General features: G+C 39.8%; 1 protein-coding gene across 3 annotated transcripts in view; it reads left to right on the forward strand.

The window, feature by feature from the left end:
* Nucleotides 1-13,786, forward strand: part of NFX1 (nuclear transcription factor, X-box binding 1) — a 74,096-nt gene that overhangs the window by 33,986 nt on the left and 26,324 nt on the right. For all 3 annotated transcript variants that reach the window (XR_004344326.1, XM_030293069.2, XM_030293070.2), the window contains 4 exons: nucleotides 3,321-3,420; nucleotides 3,504-3,721; nucleotides 9,967-10,064; nucleotides 13,189-13,219. Coding sequence is in view for 2 of the 3 variants with exons in the window: in XM_030293069.2 (XP_030148929.1) it covers nucleotides 3,321-3,420; nucleotides 3,504-3,721; nucleotides 9,967-10,064; nucleotides 13,189-13,219 (447 nt within the window). In the remaining variant the exon portion in view is untranslated. The remainder of the gene's footprint in view (nucleotides 1-3,320; nucleotides 3,421-3,503; nucleotides 3,722-9,966; nucleotides 10,065-13,188; nucleotides 13,220-13,786) is intronic.

Consider the following 13,786-nt stretch of genomic DNA (forward strand, 5'->3'; position numbering starts at 1 on the left):
GTGTCCAAGAGATTACTGCCTGTGTTTCCTTTTAGGAGTTTAATGGTTTCAGGTCTCTCATTTATGTCTTTAATCCAGTCTGAGGTTATTTTTATGTGTGATATAAGAAAATGGTCCAGTGTCATTCTTTTGCATATAACTGTTTGATTTTTCTAGCACCATTTACTAAAAAGACTGTCTTCTACTCATTATATATTCTTGCCTCCTTTTTTATAAGTGAATTGGCCATATAGGTGTGGGTTTATTTCTGACCCTTGATTCTTTTGTTCACAGCTGTCTGCTCATACCTCCAAAAAAAAAAAAAAAAAGTCTCTGTTCTGTCTGAGCAGAAACTTAGGAAAGAAAAGCCCGCTTGCAGAAATTCCCAGTTACTAGGGTTTGTTTACGAATTCATTGATTTCATAAATGTTGGTTGTGTTTCCTACGTCTATATTAATTCATCCAATAAGTTTTTATTGGATAAGTGAATCAATTTTAGAACCGAAGATGAAACTGCACATGTACTTACTAGAAGGTGGAAAGTAGATTTTAAAAATCAAGAGTCTTGGTTATGTCTTCATTGATTTGAGGCTTTCCCTCTTCTCATTGAAAGTTTTTGGTCTGTTCAATACAGTGTTTTATTTTACAAACATTATGTCTCATGTTTAGTTAGAAATATTTATTTTAATTTTTACTAAATACGTGATTTTATGATTTGATGTTTTTATAATGTTACACTTATTCTAATGTTGATTTTTCTGTGTAAGTAGATATCTAAGTTGTACTGAGAAAGAAGGAAAGCATCATTAGGTCTGCAGGATTTCTAAATTGAAATCTTTTGGTCTGCATTTATTATGTAGGGTCAGGCATATTTGCATAGATTGATTTTAATGAGATAAATTTTCACTATCTTTTAAAAAAATTTTTTTATTAAAAAAATTTATTAAAAAATTTTTTTAATGTTTGGGGCGCCTGGGTGGCGCAGTCGGTTAAGCGTCCGACTTCAGCCAGGTCACGATCTCGCGGTCCGTGAGTTCGAGCCCCGCGTCGGGCTCTGGGCTGAGGGCTCAGAGCCTGGAGCCTGTTTCCGATTCTGTGTCTCCCTCTCTCTCTGTCCCTCCCCCGTTCATGCTCTGTCTCTCTCTGTCCCAAAAATAAATAAAAACGTTGAAAAAAAAAATTAATGTTTATTTATTATTTAGAGAGAGAGAGAGAGAGTATGAGCGGGAGAGGGGCAGAGAGAGGGTGGGGGGGGATACACAGATTGGAAGTAGGATCCAGGCTCTGAGCTGTCAGCACAAAGCCTGACGCGGGGCTTGAACTCACAAACCGCAAGATCATGACCTGAGCCGAAGTCAGACTTTCATCCAACTAAACCACCCAGGCGCCCCTAAAAAAATTTTTTTAATGTTTATTTATTCTTTAGAGAGAAAGAGCATGAGAAGTGGAGGGGCAGAGAGAGAAGGAGACACAGAATCTAAAACAGGCTCTAGGCTCTGAGCTGTGAGCACAGAGCCTGATAAGGGGCTCAAACTCATGAACTGTGAGATCATGACCTGAACTGAAGTCGGACACTTAACCGTCTGAGCCACCCAGGCTCCCCAAGATAAATTTTCATTGTAAATTGAAAATGTAAAATGAGGGGCGCCTGGGTGGCTCAGTCGGTTGAGCGGCCGACTTCGGCTCAGGTCATGATCTCACAGTCTGTGAGTTTGAGCCCCGCATCGGGCTCTGTGCTGACAGCTCAGAGCCTGGAGCCTGCTTCAGATTCTGTGTCTCCCTCTCTCTCTGCCCCTCCCCTGCTCATGCTCTGTCTCTGTCTGTCTCAAAAATAAATAAAATATCTTAAAAAAAAAAAAGAAAAAAAAGAAAATGTAAAATGACACTTAGAAAAATTATATAAGTTGATGAAAATTAATTCTTATCAGACTTTGTTACATTTTAATACATCAGAAGCATAACTCCTTAAACATATTTATTCCTGCCCTCAAGAAATAAAGAAACTCATTACTTCTTTTGTTGTTGTTGTTTGTAGGCTATATTTAATTAACATATTTAATTAATGCATCTAAAAACATATTTTTTATTTCAAAATGTTTACAATTTTTATAAAGTCCCAATAAATGCTTTTTGCTAACACCACAAAGAGCCATGGACATAGGACGGAGGCTATCACTAAAATATTCTTTTTTACGTATGAAGTTCTTGGCCTTAAATAATAAAGGGATCTAAATTTTGCAAGACGTTAATGATGATTAATAAGAAACATCTCTAAAACCACACAGAATTAACTGTAAAGAGCATCTCCTGACCATGGAAGTCATTTAAAGGAGCAATTAAGTTAGGGCCTGAAGTCTGATGTTCTGTCACAAATTTATAGTGATTGGGTTCACCCTCTACTTTTACCAATGTAGGCATATTAGAATTCATTATTTCTTGAACCCATTGGGAAATCTATAGAAGTTAGGCTGGGTTCTTTATCTAGCAAATAAAACTCTTGAATTGTTTGAACTTCTTACTCAGTATCAATTCTTTTTTTAATTTTTTTTTTTCAACGTTTATTTATTTTTGGGACAGAGAGAGACAGAGCATGAACGGGGGAGGGGCAGAGAGAGAGGGAGACACAGAATCGGAAACAGGCTCCAGGCTCTGAGCCATCAGCCCAGAGCCCGACGTGGGGCTCGAACTCACAGACCGCGAGATCGTGACCTGGCTGAAGTCGGACGCTTAACCGACTGCGCCACCCAGGCGCCCCATCAATTCTTAAACATGATTACTTCAAATTCAACAATAGAATACAAATTATTGAAGATTTTATATTGTACCAGTTTTTTTATTCCTTTTTAGCAGTAGAGAGTTTTTCCAAGCATTTTCTGTGAGCCCCAGTATATAAAGTACTAAATCTCTGCTGCTTGGCTTGAAGTGAAGATGGGAATGATTTAGTCATCAACTCCTCCACGACTATCACCAGCTTAGTTTCCATCTTCTGTAACATCTCCAGACGACCCCAGGGAGCCACACAGTAAATGGCTCTCAGCTATGGCCTCATGGGCCGGATAGTAGCCTCTAAATTTAGAGAATTGCTTCACTTTAATGCTGCTTTGGGGATGCGCTGCAGAGGCACCATGGGATATCAACAGTCTTACAAGGCCTTTTTTACTTCTGTGCTAAAGCTTCTCAGGTGGGTCTTAGAGCTGCTATATATGCCACATTTATTTCTGCATCAGGTCTGATCGACATTAATGAGTAGCATTTTGTGCTTTCTTATAGATTGTTTGGAAAATTTTTAAGAACCCATGCAGGTTACTAACCTTTGTTTTTTTTTAAATTGTGTCCTCAAGTATGCTACTGTGGCAACACTTCCCGAGACGTGTTATGTGGAACAGATGTAGGAAAGTCTGATGGATTTGGTGACTTTGGCTGTTTAAAGATATGTGGCAAGTAAGGTTTTATGTTTTTCTCAGTTAGAATAAAGCTGTATTTTATGCAACAATTATGTAATAGTCTGTTGTTTTTCCTAACAGGGACTTGAAATGTGGGAACCATACGTGTTCTCAAGTGTGCCACCCTCAGCCCTGCCAGCCATGCCCACGGCTCCCCCAGCTGGTGCGCTGTTGCCCTTGTGGCCAAACTCCTCTCAGCCAATTGCTAGAACTTGGAAGTAGTGGTCGGAAAACATGCATGGATCCTGTCCCTTCATGTGGAAAAGTGTGCGGCAAGCCTCTGCCATGTGGTTCCTTAGGTAACTAGTAGGCATAAAGTTGTCTTTAAAAATATGAGTGGAAGTGTTTGGCAGCAGTGACTTTATAAGGAGAATAGTGTTAAATTTTAGTTATAATATCAGAGGCTTTTAAAAATATTAATGATCAAATTTGTGTGGGTACTTTTTCTTTCCTCCTCAAAAATTTCAAAATGTGAAAACTCACATTTACCCAAGTGATCTCTCCTTCTGCTTTGGGTATTTTATTGCTAACTCAGGACAGTTGTGAGATATTATCCCATGAGGGGGTTATGATTTCTCTTAGCCTACACTAGTATGGACACGATCTATCCTTTTACTAATCCAGGGTTCAGTGAGTGTTTAAAGGCATTTTCATGTAATAGGAACATGTTAAATAACTGGGTCAGATGTTTAAGAACTAAAATTCTAAGTACAATAAAACTTTAGCCATTTGGGTCACTCAAGAAATACATTTTCTGTAGCTAATTTTCCCATATAGTTGAGGAGTAACACCTCTTGAGCATCACTTTGGATGGACAGTTTTCTAAAATTCACATTTTCTTCTTTCTTTAAATAGAGTTTATTGAAGATAAGTTTTTCCCCTTTGTTGACCCAGAGTCATCATTTTCCTGAACCTCAGTTGTCGTATCCTGCTGGGTACACTGGTGCCCTCGGGGCCTGCTGAGGTTTCTCAGGCAGTTTCCCCACACTAGTGTGCAGTTTGAATTGTTTATCTACTTGTTAAAGCTTTCGGTTGTTTATTTTCCTGGCAATGCTTTTAGCATTAGTGACTCTCCCTTTCTTCTGACGTGTGGCTTCTGATTACTTGGATATAGAAACCAGAAGAAATTTGTTTGAATTAGCTATAAAGTAATAGTCTGAGTTCTGAGACATTCTGAGGCATTCCTTGGGGGAGGTGCTGGTATAGTTTTGCAATGACTTGGCACCTTCTATCCTGGGTGAGTGTTCAAAGGCTGTGTGTTTAGAAGAATGGATGTAGGCAACTGAGTTTGTGCCTACAGAGGTGTTCCTATAACTGCAGCAAAGCTAGAATCTTTAGGTTTGGTTTCCATGTTTATCAAAAATAGAGATTTCAGGGGTGCCTGCCTGGGTGGCGCAGTCGGTTAAGCGTCCGACTTCAGCCAGGTCACGATCTCGCGGTCCGTGAGTTCGAGCCCCGCGTCGGGCTCTGGGCTGATGGCTCAGAGCCTGGAGCCTGTTTCCGATTCTGTGTCTCCCTCTCTCTCTGCCCCTCCCTCGTTCATGCTCTGTCTCTCTCTGTCCCAAAAATAAAATAAAAAAAAAAAAACAAAAACGTTGAGAAAAAAAAAATAGAGATTTCATATTTCTTCCAAACACCAGCAGGAACCAGTAGGTACATCCTACTGTATTTTTTATGGTCTGACTTTAAAATTGTGTATAGAGGAGGAATGTTCTTTTCTCATATTTTAATACACGTTTCAACTGCATTAGAAAATTCAATTGTCTATTGGTTCTCTTTGCCAACTGTGAAAATGTATCTTCAGATAAACTCTGTAAAGTGAAGATCAAATGACTTCAAAATCAAGAAGGATGGTTAAAGTCTTCCCTTTTCAGAAAGCTCATGGGTCAGTTTTATAACAATTTTATATACGATGACCACAAGAAATCCTACCATGGGGCTAAAATATGTTGGCAATGAGAGAAAGACAAAATGTGAAATGGGTAATACAGGGGGACTTGAGCAAGAGAAGAATAGTAATTATCAGTATAAACCAGCCCCAGGGGTAGGATAAGAACAGATCAAGGGATTTGAGGGTAACCACTGTACCTCATCAGGTTTTTAATCATAAAAAATTTGTAAGGAATTAGGCTGAGTTGGATTGAGAAGCTCAAAGACAAGCCCATGTGAAAACAGTGGCTCTCAAGTTTATTCACATCTAGCTTATCCATAGAAAGTTTGCTGAGGTCTTTTAGTGTCTCACTCAGTAGGAATTTCTATCCTAGATAAATAGCTTTAGTACAAGACACTAGGTAGAGTTCTGCTTTCACAGTGGAAATATGAGGAGCTACATGGACCCACTCCCCAGCAAAACAAGCAAAACTGGGGAAAAGGAATCATTTAAAGTATCTGGAAATTGTCCGATGGGCATACCTCAAATGAGTATTTATTAAAGAAAATCTACTGAAACTCAGTAAGAACAGCAAGAGTCTATGTTGTTTAAGTCACAGTCCATTCCCTCCCTTCCACCCCCAGCTCCGCTTAACAAAAGCTCCACTCAGGATAGGTGTGCCAAGAAGATGAGGCTTCCTCTACCCCTAAGATCCCAGTCAGGGGTTACCAAGTCTCACTGGGAGGAGCACACTGCCAGCATTTTTCATCCCCTCTAACTCCAAATTGAAGAGGCTAAATTTCTGGGACACTGGCTGGCTCAATTGGTAGAGCATGCAGTTCTTGTTGGGGGTGTAGGTTCAAGTCCCACATTAGGTGTAGAGATTACTTAAAAATAAAATCTTAAAAAAAGAGGCTACGTTTCTGGTAGACACAGCTGAGAGTTGCAGGCTCCCTTCCATACAGCCCACCCGTAAGTCAGAAGTTTTACTCCAATCACAGCAGGTTAGAATATTGGGGCCCTAGTCATCTTCACCCCAGCTCATTTGTAGAGCAGAGGCTCTATGCTGAAAGATACAAGCCAAGAAAACCAGAGGCTACTGTCCCACTCACCACCAAAAGTAAGTAACTGAGACTTTTCCTAGGGAGAAAGGTAGTCCATAAAAAAGAGAGCTCCAAAGTACTCCCCAAAGGAAAGGACTTTAATTTGAAATAATGTAGAGAAGTTCAGGCCTAAAAACCCTTCAGAAAATAATAGCTCTTCTTGATTAAGGGCAGCTAGCTAAACTGTAAGCCAGCTAGTTCAGCAGAAAGAGCCAGGGAAAGAGGTAGCTAAGAGGAGCCCCTCTGGGGTCAGAACAGACTTCACAGACTTGCCTCAAAGACTACCCTTACCCGATTTCATTGGATCAGACTGCTGAGCAATTTATGCCCAACAGAGAGAAAGTACAATGAAGAAAAGTGAACAGCACTTCAAAGAAATGGGAGTACTTTTAAGCACGCAAACATATGTAATGGGAATACCAGAATGGTAGAGAGCAGAAAAATATTTGAATAACTGAAAACTTTTCAAATTTATTGAAAAACTTTAATCTGTATATCCAAGAAGCTCAACTCCCAATAGGACAAATTCAAAATGTTCCACACCTAGACACAAGTAAAAAGCTGAAAGCCAAGGATAAGGAGAAAATCTTGAAAGCAGCAAGAGAAATAGGACTCCTTACATACAAGGGAACCCCTATAAGATTAGCAGCAGACTTCTCATCAGAAACAATGGAGAACACTACATCACAACAAGAAGATACTGAGATGACCTATTCAAAAGTGCTGGGGAAAATATACTGCCATCCAAGAAGCTTCTATTCAGCAAAACTATCTTTCAGAAATGAAAATAAAGGGGCACCTGGGTGGCTTAGTCAGTTAAGTATCTGACTCTTGATCTCAGCTCAGGTCTTGATCTCAGAGTTGTGAGTTCAAGACCCATGTTGGGCTCCGCGCTGGGCATGAAGCCTACTTTAAAAAAGAAAAAGAGAAGGAAGGAAGGAAAGAAGGAAGGAAACACAATTTATTGCTAGTAGATCTACTTCACAATAAATACTAAAGTAGTAAGTTCTTCAGACTGAAAGCAAGGAAACCCAGATATAAATTCATATCCATATGAAAAATCAAAGAGTAAATGTAATTGCATAATTATAAAAGACAGTATAAAAGCATATTCTTTTTGCAGCTGACTTAAAAAGTAGTTGTATAAGATAATATGTAATTGTATTATTAGGGTTGTAACATGTGGAAATATATCTGACAATAAGAGCACAAAGGAGGTGGGTGAGATCAAAGTAAGGAAGTAAGGAAGTGACACCAAGTGGTAACTCAGATCTGTAGCAACAAATGAAGAAAATCAGAAATGGTAAAGATGATAAATGTAACAAACTATGAATGTATGCTTTCTCTTTTCTGTTTTAATAGACATAACATTACATAATAGTATGTTGTTGGGTTTGTAACATGTAGACGTAATAATAGCATAAAAGAGAAGAGAGAATAGAGCTACATAGGAGTAAGGTTTCTCTATCTCACTGGAATTAGGTTAGTATAAATCTGAAGTGGATTCTGGTAAGATGTATATCGTAAGTGAGGTGCCTGGGTGGCTTAGTCGGTTAAGCGGCCGACTTCGGCTCAGGTCATGATCTCGCAGTCCGTGAGTTCAAGCCCTGTGTCGGGCTCTGTGCTGACAGCTCAAAGCCTGGAGCCTGTTTTGGATTCTGTGTCTCCCTCTCTCTGACCCTCCCCCGTTCATGCTCTGTCTCTCTCTGTCTCAAAAATAAATAAACGTTAAAAAAAAAAAATTAAAAAAAAAAAAAAGATGTATATTGTAAGTCCTAGAACACCCATTAAGAAAATAACCAAAAATAAATATAGTGAAATGGGGTGCTTGAGTGTCTCAGTTGGTTGAGCCTCTGACTCTTGATTTCAGCTCAGGTCATGATCTCATGGTTCATGGGATTGAGCCCCTGCTTGGGATTCTCTCTCTCCCTCCTTTTCTGTCCCTCCCCTGTTCATGCACGTGCACACACACTCTCAAAAAAGAAATAAACACGGGGGCACCTAGGTGGCTCAGTTGGTTAAGTGGCCGACTTCGGCTCAGGTCATGATCTCAACTGGTTTGTTAGTTCAAGCCCCACATCTGGCTCTTTGCTAGCCTGGAGCCTGCTTCAGAGTCTGTGTGTCTCTCTCTCTCTGCCCCTCCCCTACTCACACTCTGTCTTTCTCAAAAATAAATAAACATTAAAAATTTTTTAAAAATAAGGGCGCCTGGGTGGCTCAGTAGGTTAAGCCTCTGACTTTGGCTCAGGTCATGATCTCACGGTTCGTGGGTTCAAGCCCCGCGTCAGGCTCTGTGCTGACAGCTCAGAGCCTGGAGCCTGCTTTGGATTCTGTGTCTCCCTCTCTCTCTGGCTCTTCCCCATTCATGCTCTGTCCCTCTGTCTCTCAAAAATAAATAAACATTAAAAAGTAAATCTCATCGATTTAAAAAAAAATTTTTTTAATAAATAAAATAAAATAAACATTTAAAAATATGCAGTGAAGGGGCACCTGGGTGGCTCAGTCAGTTAAGCATCTGACTTCGGCTCAGGTCGCGATCTCATGGTTGGTGGGTTTGACCCCGTGTCGGGCTCTATGCTGACAGCTCAGAGCTTGGAGCCTGCTTGGGATTCTGTGCCTCCGTCTCTCTCTGCCCCTCCCCCACTCATGCTCTGTTTCTCTGTCTCAAAAATAAATATTATATATATATGTGTATATATACACACACACACTATATATAATATACAGTGAAAACTACAATTAAAGGGAAAAAATGTTAAATTAGAAACTTAATGCAAAACAAACCAGTAAAGGAAGATTAGATTAACAAAGTCATGAGGCATACAGAAAAATAAAAGTTAAATGACAGATATAATCCAGCTGTATCAATAATAGCATTAATGTGAATGGATTAAACTCTTAAAAAGCAGAGATTGTCCAACCAAATTTTTTAAAACACAAGATTCAACTATGTGGTATCTTCAGGAAACAGACTAGAGTTAAAGATAAAATAAGACTGAAAATAAAAGGATGGAAAAAATACATCATTTAAACAGCAGCCCCAAGAGACTTGTGGCTGATCTCTGAGTGGTCCTCAAAACAGGACTTGTCCTAAATGTATTTAGCAGAATGAATGGTAGGTCTCTTATCACCACATGGTCACAGAGCTGGAGTCATTGAGATTATGGATCATGATTTCTGATTGTTTATGATCCCCAGATTATTTTCAGAGTCAAGAGTACTCCAGTAAAGTCGTCCATGGCTACAATTTTAAGGAGATTCAAGTCTAACCTTGAGACTTGAGGCCTAAAGAAAGAAGTCAGAAGATCTGTTTTTTGACTTAGGCAAAGAATCATGCACTCCAGAGGATATGCCAGTGACTAATTCTGGGCCCTGTCTTTGCCGGAAAAGGTCCAGCCTGCCAGATGAAGGGAAGATAGGGGAAGAGGCATTGACTACATCCTTCTTCCCTCAACTCTGATTCTGGAGTTGTAGGCAATAGAAGTAGAAGACCAGTGTGGCTAGTGAACTTGGGAGTCTGAAAATGAGTACTTGCAATGTTCATTCCTAGCTCTTTTCATTTTTATTAAAGATTTCATTCATACCTGCGAAAAGCTGTGCCATGAAGGAGACTGTGGACCATGCTCTCGTACATCAGTTATTTCCTGCAGATGCTCTTTCAGAACAAAGGTAAATCCTGAACAATGTTAGTGCTGTTACCACCAGTACCTTTTAAATTCATGATTACGGGATGGGAAGAATCAAAGTAACTTGTTTTAGTCCTATCATACTATATATGATTTATTCAACCCAGCCAGTGTATGCTGACAGCAACCATGGGTCCGTTGTATGGTAGATATAGGCTGTGGGTCAGGTAGCACTCTAAGCTCAGAGGCCAGTAATGGGGCTGAGGCAAGTATCCAGATAGCTTTACCAAATAAAAGTGTGATAATGCTAGATGCTAGGAGAGAACAAAAGCACTGTTGCTAACTAAGAAATTGGAGAGAACGTAGTCCATACGATCACCCTTATCTCTGACAGTCATTGCAAGAGTTTAGACAACTGCTGAATTAGAGTAGTTAGACCATCCTAACTTCTGATACCAACTGCAGTCCAGTGTCCCTAAGAACACCCTCAGGGTTTGATAATTCACTAGAACTCAACAGAACACATAGAAAGCTGTTATAATCATGGTTACAGTTTATTACAGGGGAAGGATACAGATTAATATCAGCCAGAGGAAGAAACATGCAGGGCAGAGTCTCAAGAAAGTACCAAATAAGAAGCTTCTAATTATTCTCTCCCTGTGGAGCTGGAACAGCATTAACATTCTCAACATCATTTTGTGATAATGTGCATGGAGTGTTGCCAACCAGGAAAGGTCACCGAAACCTGGGTGTTCAGTTTTTACTGAGGCTCCATTGTGTAGACATGGTTGACTGCCCATGTGGCTGGTCTCAATCTCCAGATTGTCACCAGAGGTCTGCCATTACTATGTGACCCAAAGCCCCCATCCTAAGTCATATTATTGGTCTCTGTGGTGTAGCCGGTCCCCACCCTAAGACTTTTCAGTATGGCCAGCCTGTACACTAAATCATGTTAGACTATGTGATGACCCAAGGCCTCAGGCAAACAATGACACTCCTTTCAGGCATGATATTCCAGGAGCTTAGAGATCACTTCCCAGAAGGCAGTGGCAAAGGCCAGATCACCCTTTCAGTAAGGTTAATTATTCACTATACAACTGTTTTTGTCAATTTCTTCTTTGGGCCCTGGGCAGTTTTGATTGGACTTTTTGTTATAAAAGGGACATCTTACCATTTTGGAATTCATGCCCATTCCTATGTTTGTAACCAGAGGCAAGAGCCTTGCTGTCTTTGGGAAATCCAGCTTGGAGAACATAGCAACTATTGATCTGTCCTCTCTGACCCACCTTCGGTGCATATTCAGCTGCTACCAAGCCCAAGGGCTGGGTAGCAGCTGACTTGCAAATGATTCTGAGGATCTATTCCAGAAATTGGCAGCTAGCTTACTGGGTAAGCTTTAGAATAAAAATGTAAAAATAATGTAATTTACATGTGGCAAAAGATGTGTGCGCGCATGCGTGCACACACACGGCTTTTTTCCTGAAAGAAACCAGAGTACATGGGTCAGTAGAGATATTTTGAATGTCAGACACAGGATCTTAAAGACTGTGAAATACTGTGATTTAGTAATCACAAATTTAGTGATGCCCAGAGGTGCTGGTTGTGACCAAGAAGCACAAGCAGAGTTGGGATGTGTGAGCTAGAAATGGCTACTGTCTGTTTGCTTCTTTCTCCCCAACAGTCCTGTTCTCTCTGTGCTTTTTTGATTCTCATTCACTGTCTGCCCTCACTCTAATAGCAGATCCCATGGCAGTGAGCATATTCATGAAAAGCTGTGTATAAAGTGAATTTTTGCAAATAAAAGTTTTATTCTAAAATTGCTGGAGGCACTCACTGTCAGTATGAATTCTATTGAAACCTTTGACAAAGTGAAAAATCTCTTTGCAATTGATGGTCATCACCTCATTCTTCAGCCAGATTTTTCATGAAATGTCTTTTGTAATGGAATGGGCTTTTCCATGGAAGTGCACTCTAGCAATTTCATGACTCACCTTTGCTTTGTATCTCCAGGGAACATATGGGCAACTCTTCCTTATCATCCAACCCAGCCAACTAATGTATCTAAGACATCTTTGTAGCCAAGAATTTTCCATTTCTTAGACTTTTGCTTCTGTTTTCAACTCTAGTAACTGCCCTTTTCTTCAGAGTCCTTTTCACTAAGAAAGAATATTTTTAGCATTTTGCTAGTTTCTGAGTACCTAGCAACCTGTAAATGACATCAAAGCCAAATTCAGATGTAGATACTGGGCAGCCAGGCTCACTCTCCCCCAAGTGACTGACTTGCTTCCCACACAGCATCCTCTCCACACATGTTATTTGGGATCATGCCTCAGCAAGTTACATATGGTAGATCTTTGGGGTCGTTCATACATAATTACCAAAGTCATAAAACTGAATGCCAGAGGACTACTATATTCTACTTTGCTACATTTCTGCAGTGTCATGCTGCTGTTAAGTGTGTTGACCTGTTTGCCTCTGGTACCAGATTATTACATATTTTCAATTTTTCTGCTTTTTGTGGCTTTTTCTGTCTCCTTTGCCAGGCAATTTTTTTTCTTTGCTTTATGTACTTTTAGCAATCCCTCCTTCCATTCAGATTTTATAATTCCTAAAATCTACTTTCAATTAGGAGGCCAGACCACAAAGATTGTTACAATTATATTTGCACGTGGGGTGCCTGGGTGGCGCAGTCGGTTAAGCGTCCAACTTCAGCCAGGTCACGATCTCGCGGTCCGTGAGTTTGAGCCCCGCGTCGGGCTCTGGGCTGATGGCTCAGAGCCTGGAACCTGTTTCCGATTCTGTGTCTCCCTCTCTCTCTGCCCCTCCCCCGTTCATGCTCTGTCTCTCTCTGTCCCAAAAATAAATAAATGTTGAAAAAAAAAAAAAAGTTATTCCATTTCAAAAAAAAAAAAAAAAATTTGCATGAAATGTCAGTAAACCAGGAGCCCCACTGTGAGTAAAGCATATTCATATAGAAACTGGGCTAACCTAGCTCCAGATAGGTGAAGTTGGCGAATAAGTGACTACCAGAAAAGTATAGGATATTTAGGGTGTACATGTTATATATAGCATTATACTCTAGTTGTGTTGTTTCATTTGTTCCTAAAGGAGTTACTGTTGGTTTTTTGTTTTTGTTTTTGTTTTTTTTTCTTTTCCTTTTTCCATAGGAGCTTCCATGTACCAGTCTCAAAAGTGAAGGTATGACTGAGAATGGGCATGAGGGGACTTTCTGGGGTAAAAGTACTTGTTCTGTTTCTTGATAAGGGTTTGTATTATATATGTCATAATTCAACAAAGGTACACTTAAGATTTGTATATTTCATTTTATATGTTTCATTTTCTTTTGCCTCAAAAGAAAAGTAAAAATCATAAGTTCTGGTTAATTAAGTTCTAAAAAAGGTAAGTGTAGTCAAATCTGCAGTTTACTTTAAAATGTATCAAATATTAAGGTAAATTGATAGGTGGATAGAAAGGTGAAAAAATAATGGTAAAATCTCAGTAATGGGCATATGGATATTCACTGTAAAGTTGTTTCAACTTTTATGTTTGGAAATTTTCATAATAAAATGGTAGTAGTGGGGGTGAAGGAGAATAATACCTAATGCAGCAAGCTTTTTACATACTGACTCTGATGCTAGATCCCCTTAAAGCTTGATATGACTGTTGGACACCTAGAACAGGTACTCAGCCAGCAAACCTTCTTAACCTTGAGGCCTACAATATTGTTTCTTCCTTTGTCTTTGATCCTGACATCCCACACTATTA

This window comes from Lynx canadensis, chromosome D4 (assembly GCF_007474595.2).
Source record: "Lynx canadensis isolate LIC74 chromosome D4, mLynCan4.pri.v2, whole genome shotgun sequence".
Classification (NCBI taxonomy): domain Eukaryota; kingdom Metazoa; phylum Chordata; class Mammalia; order Carnivora; family Felidae; genus Lynx; species Lynx canadensis.